The 14,079-nt window shown below is 42.8% G+C and overlaps 2 protein-coding genes across 4 annotated transcripts in view; one reads left to right on the top strand and one right to left on the bottom strand.

The window, feature by feature from the left end:
• The window catches only part of LOC116849809 (transmembrane protein 132E), a 176,642-nt gene that overhangs the window by 15,231 nt on the left and 147,332 nt on the right, over window positions 1-14,079 (bottom strand). For all 3 annotated transcript variants that reach the window (XM_032827363.1, XM_032827365.1, XM_032827364.1), the window contains exons 3-4: window positions 7,549-7,692; window positions 1,732-2,008 (exon numbers count right to left, since the gene is read on the bottom strand). In XM_032827363.1, coding sequence (XP_032683254.1) covers window positions 1,732-2,008; window positions 7,549-7,692 — 421 coding nt within the window. The remainder of the gene's footprint in view (window positions 1-1,731; window positions 2,009-7,548; window positions 7,693-14,079) is intronic.
• Window positions 4,814-6,925, top strand: LOC116849810 (protein starmaker-like). Its single transcript, XM_032827366.1, has one exon. It carries the CDS (start codon window positions 4,875-4,877, stop codon window positions 6,417-6,419), a length of 1,545 nt encoding a protein of 514 aa, XP_032683257.1. The 5' UTR covers window positions 4,814-4,874; the 3' UTR covers window positions 6,420-6,925.

The raw sequence follows: 14,079 nt of genomic DNA, 5'->3' as shown, positions 1-14,079 counted from the left end.
GGAAAAAGCATCGGCCACGAGACGAGACAAGAGAGAGAGAGAGAGAGAGAGAAATAGAGTGAGAAAGAGACAGGGGGAGGGAGGGAGAAAGAGAGAGAAGGAGTGAGAGCTCGCCTTGGGAGCCAAAGAGGGAAAAGCATTATCCTTTGTCGGTCCTCCCCAGCGCTTTTTCCTCACTCCCTGCCGTCGTCCTTCTCCTTTTTCTCTCGTTCTCGGCGTCTCGACGCGAGAGATGCTCGCGGGAGGACCGTAGATTGGCCGACCGAGTGGAAACAGATTCTCGCGCGGCGACGTGATCGATACGTCCGTATTGATCGTGCTCGTCGCTCGAGTCACCTCTTTTCCGCGGGATTTTCGACGAACAGGACCGAAAGGACGAAGGGCGAGAATGGCCGTATCGACGAAAGAACAAGAGAGAGAGAGAAAAAGAGGAAGGGAGGAGATGAGGAGGAGAATGGGGGAGAGACGCCAAAACCTGACCGAAGTCTCAAAAATCCTCCGACTATCGCGCCAACGACGTCTCAAGACTCCTTATCCGCCTCTCGCGTTCCTTAGATCGTGACGTCAGAAACGGGAGCTGCATAAATTTTCTTCCGTGTGCTATAAATCGTAATAAACAAGTTTCTTCGCACAAGTACCGTCACGCTTCCGTTCGACAGACTGATAAGGTTGAGAAGTCGAAGACTTCTTTCCTAGCCGGAGATTTTTCCTTCCCACTTCGTTTTCATAAAGGTGACACGATAAACATTTTTTCTTTTTTATCACTGGAGCTAAAACCGCGTGAAAACTTTCTTTTATCCTCAATAATTTACAACATGAGAGATTTCCGGAAAAACACACGTAAGTGCGCACGTAAAGCTATATAATTGAACCTAAAATACACGCGCCGGCAGTCTCGAAATTCCGAAAACGTCCGTGACTGTCGCATCTTTAATTTTTAATTAGCATCGGAGGAAATCAAAATAGAAAGTGCCGAAAAGTGACATCTCGTGATTCGTCTCTCTCTCTTTCTCTCTCTCTTTCTGTACACACACACACACACACACACACACACACACACACACACACACACACACACACACACATATATATATATATATATATATATATATATATATATTCTAGAAAAAACGATGTATATATGTTGTTTTTCCTGGAGTAGGAAATCTTTTTCAGAATTATGAACATGGTCTTAATATATATTATATACATTAAATAAATGCATTTATCTAGTACGGCGTCCAATTCCCTCCATTATTATGCCTTGACAGCGTCGAGGCATGTTTTCAAGGAGATTTTCCGCTAATGTTCCAGGTAACGACCTCTATATTGCGTGAAGCTGATACAAAGCTGTCTTAAGGTGAAAACTCATTTTTCCTAAAGCTTCATCTTCATGGTTGCCATATATTTCCAGTGGGATTAGAGTCGGGAGACTGAGAGATAATCTATTGTAATGATGTCGTTTTCACGTTTCCATTCTGGAAAATGTTGAGAGCATGCTTCGACTCTGCCAAGACGTACAAGGCAATAATGGAGGAGACTAGACGCCGTATAAGATAAATGCACTTTAGAGTATATAATGTACATTAAGGTTGTGTTCATAAAAAGACTTTGTATGCTAAGAAAAATAGCGCGTACACGCTCTTGTGCCACCGACTGTACATGTAACGTATATATATGTATACGGCCGAGTGGTATTTGTGTTTGATCGATAAGAGAATCGTGCGCTACCTTCGAGATCGGCAACACCGCCTGTATGTCGTCCTTCTGTATCTCCAGCCGCACCTGCACCTTCTTCTTATCGACGCGATGATGATGATGGTGTTGCAATTGCCGCTGCTGCATTCGCTGCGACTGATCGATGTCCGTCAACTGTGAGCCGTTCTCCTCCTCACCCTCCAGGGTGTAACGCACAGTCCACACGATCCTGCCGCTATCCCTGTCGTAGCTCTCGCCTATACCCTCCTCGCTGGCCTCCAGCAGCATTGTCATTATCTCCTCCGCGGACCTGAGAACAGAAATGGGAATTTGAATTATAGAGCTCGATCTTATAGATTGCATCAACCAATCACAAAGTTCCCGATTCCAATTCATCAATAAAATTCTCGAAATCGTCAATCAGAGATTCTAAAATCCTCGAGAATTCTAAAATTACCGACAGAATCCTTGTGATTATCAACGAGGATTCGATAATCATAATTGATAATAATGTTGATAACTGTGTGATTGATAATGTTTGTGCGCGGAGAAAATATTATAGTTTTTACAATTAATTATTACTAAAATTATAGAGAAATGCTTCTCTTGACTATAAATCTTTCCACTGTGCGATTATAGTTGCAAATACCAAACACTTCGCTCTCAGTGTGTTAATGACTGAGGCATCAGTCGTAAGTGCAGCATTTCAGTGAAGAAGTACACTGACTGTACTTCAGAGAACACGCCATATCTTCTTTTTCTGCGTGTAATTCCGCGACGATGACGCAGTGCATGGGGGAGGCGCGTCTGCTTAGACGCAGACATAGTTCTTCGCAAGTTCGCGATCCCGCGAACAATTCGCGATGCCTCTGTATCGCCGGCGAAGGGATGCGCCCGCGCGATGCTGGCTGCTGCACATTCCTTACCGTCGTGAGCGCCAGCAAACGTTCGCTCGTTCGCTCTCGAGCAGTGTAAATACGCGTTTAACGACCGATGCTATTTCGACGAGGAGTTCCTCGCGGGAACGAGCGCGGGAATTAAAAAGAACGAAAACTCGCCCGGCTGTGTTAAACGGCGAACGGAAAATTGTACGTCGCGTAAGAAACCGACCGAGGCACCCTTTGCTCTCTATCCTCCCCCTCCGCTCCCCGCCGTTGGTTCTTGCTATCATGCTGAGAATATTCTTCTTTCGATGAGCGCGGAAGGGTTCTTCGAAACATCCGTTGCCGTTTCTCTCGCGCTATACATACACACGATCCCCGACGACACGTTCATATTTTACGACGAGCGCAGCGACGTCGGATGCAGAGAATCGCCGTGGAACGAGCAATTTTCGCGAGGAATTATGAGTTAAACGGTAATTAAATATCCATTGCCTCATGTAAATACAATTAGGCTCGCTGGGAGATCCGTAAATTCGTTGCACTTAATTATACGTTGGGGGAAGCAACAACAAATCCTCCTCTCGGGTAACGTTAAATGGATGAGTGCGTAGGATATTTTTTTTTTAAACTCACTTTTTGTTTTCGAACGATACTGTGTTACATAAAATGCACCGTGCCCCGGCCGGAAACTCCCGGTCGCTTTCGTTCTGAAATTAAACTGTGAATTTGTCTCGTATTGACGGCCTCACGATCGAGAACTGTCCAACTAAATCAGTGATTGTCATGTTTTCCTTTGATGTCCCAATTTCGTTTTTTTTTTGTTTTCGTTTATAGAGCTCTCCAATGTGGAGATCAGGATTCGAGATTTGCACCGCATCGGATTACAGGTGTGTACACTCGTTGAAACGCGAAAAATATGTGAAACGCGTTTTTCAGTACGTTTCTGTAACGAAGCGGACAATTGGGAAAAAAACATTGACAAAATCGGAAGAATGTTTACGTAGCGCCTGCGCGCGCGCACACATATACATACGAGTCGTGAATTTTTCAAATTTTATTGGAAACAGAGCCGGTTGCGGATAGAGAAGAAGAGAAGGGTGAAAGGGGCAAGCAAGCGTAAGAGAAGGTGCTATATCTTGGACCCATGTTCGATTTCAGTGCTCTCTAGCGACCTTTTTGCTTTGCTAATGTGACAATTTACTGCGTTTACAGCCAGAGTTCACATATGACTAAAATAAAAATGGAAATTTCGAGGAGGCCTGAGGTTGCAGCATCTTTTCCTACGTTTGAGTCGCGACTGCGAAAGGAGGACACAGACGCCAATTGTTAGTCACGTCAAAAGTCGCGCTCGGCGCCGTCGAGTTGGAGAGATTACAAATCGCCGTCGTTCGCAGTCGCCTCCAAGACGGATTCTTCGATTTCAGCCTTAATATCCGCCGAGAGAACGACTTCTCCCACTCTTCCCTTCCACGTCCGTTCATCCTCGACGCGAATCCTTCGTTAAACATCCTTAATAAGCGCAACTTTCGCGGCATCATTCGCTCATTACGATCTTATCGAGGGATCGAGAAGCAGCCCGCGACGTTACTTCAAAGTAATTATTCCGCAGAGCCTCGAGCTACCTGTGCCTGGCGAGCGAGCGAGAGAGAGAGAGAGAGAGAGAGAGAAGGGGGGAGCAGAAGAACAGAGAGGAAAGGAGAGCGGACATACACATCGACCTGATCTCGATGCGGGAGCCGTCGCGTTCGCTACTACAGGCGAGAGAGCGCCGTGCAGAATCTCGATAAGGCGGAGAACCCCGCGAGTCACCCCCTTATCGGGGGCCGCCGATCTGCGTTGCGTGCCGACGTTACCCTGCACTCGCGATCGATGATCCGAGACCGGGGGACGGTAAATCGTCGATTTCGCGGAAGCTTGCTCTCTCTCTTTCTCTCCCTCTCTCTCTCTCTTTCGGAGAGGCCGCGGCGACGAGATGCTCTCGACGAGTGCTGCAGAGCACGCGGAATCGAAGCGGACCATCGACGGGTTCATCGCCGCGATAACGAGGCAATCTCGCCTGCCTTCTCCTCTCTTTCCTCCCTGTAGCTGCTCTTCCTTGAGCAGCACTTGCTTCTCAGCACATACGCATCGATATCAATTGCTAACTGCTGATAACAACCATACACAGCTCCGTGACGCTATTTTCGTGCCGCTTTATCGGTCTTTCCGGGACGACCGTATATAAGACGACCAACCGACGCTGGTCGTGAGTGTACACCGTTCTCTTGCGAGTGCCGGTCCGTGTCACCGATTATGCGTTGCAGCGCGTTGCTCTTGCTCGCGGGCACCCTCGTGTTGCTCGCGAGCAGCAGGTGCGCCGAGGCGGTGGAATCAGAAATTGAGGAAATAGAGTCGACCACGGTAGAGACCGTGAAAATAGACACGAGCACGGCAGAGACCCCCATCACTCACGAAGGTGACAAGAAGAAATCCGACATTTCGGCTTCTTCCAGCGAGGAGAGCAAAGAGGAGAAGCGTACGAAGAGGGAGTCCTACTTGGAGGACAAATTGAGGCTTCTGGAGGATGAGGAGCAGCAGGAACAGCAGGAGACGGAGCTGCAGCGCGTAGCGCGCGCTAAGGGCTCGAAGAAGAAGGGCAAGGCGAACGATGACGATGACGATGATGACGACAGCAGCAGCTCCTCCAGTGATGATGACGACGACGACGACGACGATGATGATAAGAAAGGCAAGAAAAAGAAGAAATCTAAGAAGGATGATGATGATGACGACGATGACGATGATGATCACAAGAAGAGCAAGAAGAAACATAGGAAATCGAAGAAGAATGACGACGACGACGATGACGACGATGATGACGACAACAGCAGCTCCTCCAATGATGATGATGACGACGACGACGACGACGACGATGATGATAAGAAAGGCAAGAAAAAGAAGAAATCTAAGAAGGATGATGATGATGACGACGATGACCACAAGAAGAGCAAGAAGAAACATAGGAAATCGAAGAAGAACGACGACGACGATGACGACGACGATGACGACGATGACGATTGTGATGACGACTCGTCGTCATCTTCTTCTTCCTCGTCGTCATCGTCCTCGGAGGAAGATAAGAAGCATCGTAAGAAGAGATACGTACAGGGCCGACGCGATATCTCGAAAAGTGAATCAGCGTCCAAAGAGCGGGTCTACCCAAAAATATCATCATTAAGGTTCATCAGAGAGGTGGAGTCGGACAGCGACACGTCCGAAGAGGAGGACAAACCGAAGAACCGGTTAGGAAGGCTACGTCCGGTCAGGGCGAAAGATACGTCCGAGAGCGACACGTCCGAAGAGGAAGGCAAGAAAACGCGTCGGTCTACCAGGTCTAACGCGTCGTTCAAGAATCCTTCCTTGGAAAGCATATCGTCGTCCGAGGAGACGAACAAGCCGAAGAACTCGCGATTCATCCGCGCACTCGAAAACAATCCGAAGAATCGACTCGCCGAGGACGCGAAGAGTGAATCATCGTCCGCGAGGCGGGACGACAAGTCAAAGAAGCGATTTACCCGCGATACTTCGGAAAGTAAATCATCGTCCGAGGAGAAGAATAAACCGAACGCTCGGCTAGCTCGATCGGCCGCGACTTCAGCGGCCGAAGAGACCGCGAGGAATCGACTCGCGATCGAAGAAGGTTACCAGACGAGAGCCCAACGGGTGACTCGGTCGAAGAAAGACAAGAAGAAGAAGAAGAAGGATGCGAAGAAGAAGAAGAAGAGGCACTGCACGCCCAAGACGACTACTGCCTTACCCGACACTGTAGACCAACCGATGGATTATCTTCCAGTTTGATAGCCTTGATCCTCATATACCTCATGACAGAAAAAAATGATTGATCTAACTAAAGTTAGTTATCTTCGACCCCAACCCCAATATTTTTTGGTTGTCCTAACACGAAAATGGTAGTAGCGATACGCATATAAGGCTATTCTCACTAACATTATAGTAGAATTTAATAAAAAGACATGGTTTTCTTGACCATAATTATATAGTAATTATTTCTCTATGTGATTATAGTTATAAATATACTAAATATTTTTTCTCAGTAATATACACATATGTTTCCTTTTACACTGCGTTAAATTTACGTCAAATATTAAATGTAATAAACGGAAACAGTCTTGATGTGTCAAAGCTGGTGTAATCTTAATGAAATTTTATTATTACTCTCGTGCATCCGCAACCTTGAATCTCAGTGAAAAGTATTCTCTTGAAGTGAATCAGTAAAAATGACTTCTGATCGAATCAGAGTAAAATGAGTATTTCACCGATGACCAATAAATATTCGTTGATTTTCAGTGATAACACTTAACTGCTCCTTCTTATATATTACTGATTTTGATCAGTGGAAGTAAAATTTCATTGCAAGATCTGTAATTTCATAAATTATATGCTATACCAAATCCAACTTTCTGCGTTTCCGACGATGCAATTAACGGCCTTCATGTTCCTTCGCGTGCAATGACACTGTCTGTGTTCGTAAAGTGCAGCAATAATGGGAACAGTCTCTACTATTAACTGGCCCTTTCAGCGAGACCTCACTGATTGCAGGCTATACTTATGACTGAACTACCAGTTCTAAGCAGTCCATCAGTTCAATGAAGAATATACTGATTGTACTTTAGAGAGTACATGTTCATAGTTTGTTAATTATAACCATCTAATCTTATTGGTCTGAATATTGCGAATGGGAAAAAGAAAGAGTACAGTTCCTTAGGCAATTTCCAGGTGGCGAGATCAGTGTCAATTTCGTGAGAAATAGTAGCGGAAACTTCGATATCGCACGTAACATCAAGGGTGCTTTTAACATGCTTATGATCTCAGTAAGATTCTCTATCTAGCGCTCGGCGGTCGAGCAAGTACGCAAGATTTAACGAGGGGAAAAGTGTCAGACCAGCCCGAAAGTACATGAGGCACTTACGTGCTCGGCACACGCGACGCATTCTCCTTGCGCCGCACCGTGAACGTCGCCGCCGTGTTCTTCGCGTTGACTTCGTTATCGACGATCCAGTCTGGACTGCTGGACGAGGCCTCCAGGATCTTCACGCCCGGCCTCACCTTCACCCTGAAACACACAGCAAAATATGATTCCATACACGAGTCGAACGTTATCACTGAGAACACATTTATCAGAGAATTATCTGAAAATTAATTAATTTTGGCCAATAAGAACCGCGCAAGTATATTGGCAGTGAATAATAGCTTCTTGAAGAACAGAAATTTCCTTAGGATCTAATTGGGATCCACAGATAGATTTTTTAAAATAATCACGGGTTTTGCTTACAAGTAAACCGACCCAACAGTTACACTCCGATTTCTTTCTAATTTGGCACAAATGTAAATGTAAATGTAAAAGTACAAAAAATATTTAGATCATATTTTCTCATTTTGGCTCACTTTGAGTTTCACGGGCAGTTTATAGCTTTTTAATGTTCTTACTCCTATCATCAACAAGTGCAACAAAAATGCATAAGAAATAAAATTGAATACAAGATATAAGTTTTTTTGGTTTACTGATTATGAATATGAAGTCAAATGTGTAAAATTATTTGTATAAATAATAAAATGTTTAAACAAAACATGTAAAAAATTGAAAAAAATTATTTATACAAATAATTTCCCGGTTTGGCCGAGATTCGAACCATTTTTTATTAATTTAGCACAAATTTTAAATATTTGGATTGGAATCTTGGAATCTAAAGAAATTTAGAATGATTCGTATCTCAGCTATGCCGATTTTGTAAACATTTTAATTAAAATTACCGGATTTCTCTCGGTTTGGCCGAGATTCAAACTATTTTTGACTAATTTAGCACAGATCTGAAGTATTTCGGTTGGAATCTCGGTTGAAATTTAGAATAGTTCGTGTCTCAGTTATGCCGATTTTGTTAAAATTATTTAACTATATCTTGTATTCAATTTTATTTCTTATGCATTTTTGTTGCACTTGTTGATGATAGGAGTTAGAACATTAAAAAGCTATAAACTGCCTGTGAAACTTAAAGTGGATCAAAATGAAAAAATATGACCTAAATATTTCTTCTACTTCTACATTTGTGCCAAGTTAGAAAGAAATCGGAGTGTACCTTTTGGGTAAGTTTACTTGTTAGAAGTGTAATGTTTCAAACATGCGATTTTAGATGAGGTAATTCAAAGTTAACCCAATATTTTTCTGGTCTTCATTTTACGTTAAAACTGAATAAAATATATTGACTTTCCAAATAATTGTATTTATAAGTAAAATATATTATTCACAAATATAAATATATTTTTTATATTTTATTCCATATTAAATATTATAGTTGACGTAAAAATGAAAATTTCCTTTTTGATATCATAAAAATATATCGACATTACCGACTGAAAAAAACGCGTATTTCCATAGTATTTTTGTTTCTAGGTAGAGAATCCACGTTTGTGATTTTCAATTAATACCTAATTAGAATATATATTCTGGGCAAATCTTGGAAAATTTTTACGCGAACGAAAGGATACTTATTGCCCAAAATTAATTCTTAGTGATTGAATATCGAAGATTATTTAAATAATGTTTCGTTTAGTCGTATAATTTATCTTTGTATGTCCATGCGAATAGCGGGATGAAACGCGTTCTGATCGCTCAACGAGAAACATCTCTTCGTGCATGAATCTTCCGCTAGAGACGCGTTAAAGTAACTCGTTTTGTTTCCCAGCGCGATATTGCAAAGTGGCCGAATTTTTGCACCGTCGCTTTTATAATCGATAACAATGGAAGACGTTGGAAATATCCGGGAATCTTGTTAAGAGTCCGTTTAACTTCGCCGTTTTTGTCGCGAGTTTTATGCGCCCGTGGTAGTTGTAAGTTGAGCGCCGTATAATATTACAGACAGAGTCCTTTCAGCGTTCCCCCTCCCTCGCTTCGGAAGTTACGAGAAAGAGTATTTAAAATATCGGCAAACTTCCCTGTCGCGGCGCCCTCGTTTATCATTGGCCAACTTTTGAGATTAATTATTGAAATTTATTTTTGACGACGTGGCTAATGTATACAGAGCCGTGTCCATTAATTTCGGGGACGGAGATTGCTCGGAACGATTTGTTAACGAGTAGTTACACGGGTTCGTGAAAATCGATTTCAATGGTCGCGATACGAATCGCATGAAATGGAAACACTATTAGCCGCTGCGAAATATTCGAACGTATTATTATTATTATTAACGAGACGCGGGGATGTATGTACTCTTCATGTTGCCATCATTTAATAATCATTTCAGCGTGTACATATCGGCGTTAGATTTCAACAAGCTGCTGGGAGCAATTCACTAGCTGGACGCCAGTCCAGTGTTTCGACGTTTATTAATTTTACAAAGCAATTGAATTCGAAGCGCGAGCGAGGAAAACTCGTATCCCGTTATCCATTCTATGTGACTGTGTGACGGTCTTCAGCGACGCGACCATCTCTCGTGATCCTTCGTGATCTTTCCGAGGCCATGTCGCAACCCCAGTGCGCGCAAGGGCGTGACAATTAATTATTTATTCATAAACTTTTAACCCATTTTGCATAGCACAAGAAGATAAGATAAGAAAGAATGAAAAAGAGGAAGTGGGAAATAAAAGAAGGAAAAATCTGCAATAAATAAAGCAAGCTTGATAACGATCCTGAAAAACTGAAAGCTAAGCTAAAACTGAATACTAAATTCAAAATCCACAATAAATCAGGTGATTTGATCGAGAGAGAGAGAGCGCCCTCGAAAGTTTTTAATAACAATCGCGCGTATTCAAGACCGCCTGTCACAGGAAGTTCCGAGCGTGATAGATTATAAAATATAGCCAGCGAAGGCGCCAAAGGGGACAAAATAACAAAAAGTAGTCACGCTCGGGATAATATACAAGTCACGTACAAAGTTTCAGCGGTGTTTCTTCCCGACGAAGACTTACACGGGGAGCGCCACTACGCGATACTTCCATTACTCGTATCACGTCGTATCGATCGTAGCCCGCGCATTTCTTTCGTTCGCCGTATTATTAGCCACCGTCCTCTTGTCATTAAAAATGTACGAACATACAGTCCTTCAGCAACAAGACCCATTGCCCTCGTCGAACTCTAACGACATCATCGAGCATATTTCCTCTCCTCGGTAGAGTAGTCTCTTTCTTTCTTTCTTTCTTTCTCTCTCTCTCTCTCTCTCTCTCTCTCTCTCTCTCTCTCTCTCTCTCTCCCTCTCTCTCTCTCTCTCGTCCCACCAAGGAATTCGTAACAAACTATTCGCGTCCCTGCAAATGTAAGCCGATAACTAATACTTATACAATTTCGCGAACAAGCGAAGAAGCGCGTCTAATAATAGCCCCTTATCTCTCGTAAATAACAATATCCTCTTTCGCCCCAAGTATCCTGTCGATTCACAATAAATAAACTTCGTGAATGCGAGGGAGGGGGGACTGGCAGAGGAGAATAAAATGTAACAAAGGGACTCTCGTTCACTGTTCGCGAAAAGTAGAACGATCAGGCCGATTGATTTGCTGCGATCGTGAAACATCCTCTTTCATCAGTCGTCGTGAACGACTACGTGCTGCTGTTAAACTGAGGAAAAAAATGTTTGGTATTTGTAACTGTACAATCACATAGAGAAATTATTACTACAAGTTATGATGAAAGAAAGCATTTTCTAATTAAATTCTACTGTAATGTTAGTGATAATAAACCGACATGCATGTTACTTATTACTATTTTCGTGTACATAAAACAACCAAAAAGTACGATCCGGGCAAGGAATAACTATAATTTCAGTTGGATCAATCATTTTTTTTCTCTCAGTGTAGTTACCGATGTCGACGACATAAAAATAACAATAAGAGAACGCGAGTTCCTCGTTGATCCTATGCTCAGGTTTCAATTTATTTTAGTGTCCTATATCCTAAAAAATATAATCTCATCCACTTATACATGAATGCTATGCAAGAGGATTCTTCTAGAATAAGTTAGCTGTGATTAAATAAACGCAATAAATTAATTACAGTCACGCGAGATGAAAAAACTAATAAACGAGGGCAATGGATTTTGTTGCTGAAACTAAGTTGTTTCTAGCCGATAATATAACGCTCAATTCTGCTCATTTGAGACTTTCATAAAATTAATGTAATCTCAACTTTGATTTGCCACCTAACAAGGAACACTAGGCAACTCAAAAATTCAAAAAATTCTGAAACTTTGTGTGCAAGTAGAGTAGTTTACCCGTAAAACAAAACTATTTTTTGTTCGTGCGGAAATAGTTTTAGGGGGTGAAACACCCATTTGAAAAAAATCGGTTTTTTTTTAAGCAAATATCGTCGAAACTATGAGATAGAAAAAATTTTCCAAAGTAAAAATTGAATTTCAAGAGTACTTTAGAACTATAATAAAAAAAATTTTCTTTTAAATAGGGTTGGGGGTATACAATAAATAAATAATTAAAAAAATTTTGTTATTATAGTTCTAAAGTACTCTTGAAATCATTTAATTTTCACTTTGGAAAATTTGTTCTATCTCATATAGTTTCGACGATATTTGCTTCAAAAGAAAAAAACCGATTTTTTTTAAAAGGGTGTTTCATCTCCTAAAATTTCGCACGAACAAAAAATAGTTTTGTGTTACGGATGAATTGCTTTACACACAAAGTTTCAGAATTTTTTGAATTTTTGAGTTGCCTAGTGTTCTTTGTAAGTTTTTAAAACGCTAGTGACTAATACAGTAGCTAGATTATGTATTTTAGAATAGACAACGCCATCTACTTCGTCATATTTGATGTGTAATGACTAGATAACGGCTGGACCACAAACTCGAAACAATATTTCGGCGAATAACCAATCAATAACGAATTGGTAACGAGCTAGGAAATTTAATTCAGCCTGGATATTAGCTTTTGATTAATACCAGTTACATTTCTACTCAGCAATCCTCTTGAAGCCATAAAGAAGAGGATTCCGCCGAGGATGAGATTATATTTTTTGGGATGTATTATCAGTCCTCCCTCCATGTATACGATATCAACGCGGCGCTCACCTCATATTCGCAGCCGCGCGATAATGTCTATTGGACGCAAGTGTAAATTCACAATAGCAGGCTCGAGTTGCCGCCCGTCAATTTGCTCCGTCTCTTGCCACGTTCAATTAACCCCCTCGCGATCTCGGCAGTTGTCTTCGGCCGGGGTGGCTATCGGATTTCCGTTCGATCATACGGATGCATCTCGTCGACTACCATTTCTGCCGCGCTCGTCTATTATACTCGCTTTGAGCACAGATTCTCGGTTGTCATCGCGATAACACCACGTCGTGTGTACTCGCGGAAATCTGCCCGGTCGGAATGACATTCAAACGGCGCTGTCGTCTCTCGCGAGAACACGTGAGACAGATGTGAGAAAAGTGCGGCGCGGTATGCCGGTCGATCGGGGGCCGGGTTTTACGTCAATAATGCAGCCAACTTGCCGATGCACTTCGCGCCTTGTCGCGCGCGACACTTCTCCAAGAGAATCCGCTGTGCGAGGGACGGCCCCAGATTTCGCGCCGTAGAATGCCTTCCGCGACGCGCGAGAAGTCGCGAAAGGGAATAACGGCGAGATGCTCGACGAAAGATGCTGCTTCCCGGTGATGATCAGGAGATCTGCAGCGGAGACTCATCTGCGCTGCTCTCCCGGATAAATGTGAAGTCAATAGTTCGTTCGTGCAGCAACGAAAGGAGCGACGATCGATATCGAATATTAAAGAGAATAAAATATCCATTTTTTCCACTTCTCAGAGAAGAGGGAGAAAGAGAGAAGGGGAGTGGAGAAGAGTTTGCTGCGAGCTTCCGAGCGTGAAAAATGAATGAATCTCGAGTTAATCTTAAGCGCCTTTGCTTCGATAGAATTTTAATTTGCAGCTCGGCCAGCTAGCTGGCTACATAATAGGCGGATGCTCTCGTCAGATGGAAGAAGAAAACGTATATCTTAGAGAGTCCTGTTTGCACGGAGGGCGTCTGACGATAACAAATACTCATTCCGTGCGCGTGTATATTAGGCGAAATTGAACGAAAAATTCCTCTACCATTTCGCGAACAACCACGTGAAATTTGTGGTCATTAATTAAAGAAGATTGGCGAACCGTCGCGTGCGATACTATGAGTGGAGTGCTTTAGGAGCATGACCTGGAAAGCGCTAATCAGCGCTCCTTGCGCGCCACTCTCCTTTAGTCTGTTACCGCTCGCTGCCACTCGCCTAACGCAATGTTACTCTACTCGAGCATCGAGCGGCGATAGACTAGGTGGGAATGATGCGCGTAGACACAGAATTCGCAAAATGGTAGAGGGATTTTTGTTCAGTTTGACCTGATGTGCACGTACGAGGAATGTATCATGGTCAGACGTTTTGTTTAAGGCAGTGCTTGCAATTATTTTCATATTTGAGGCGATTTTCAGGAGCTACACGGAAAAAAAAGATTTGCTAATATATGGACAACTAAAAAC

The sequence above is a fragment of the Odontomachus brunneus genome, unplaced genomic scaffold (assembly GCF_010583005.1).
Source record: "Odontomachus brunneus isolate Ranch 3 - 2012 unplaced genomic scaffold, Obru_v1 Obru_scaffold_126, whole genome shotgun sequence".
Classification (NCBI taxonomy): Eukaryota; Metazoa; Arthropoda; class Insecta; order Hymenoptera; family Formicidae; genus Odontomachus; species Odontomachus brunneus.
This window is presented reverse-complemented; position numbering and strand designations above follow the sequence as displayed.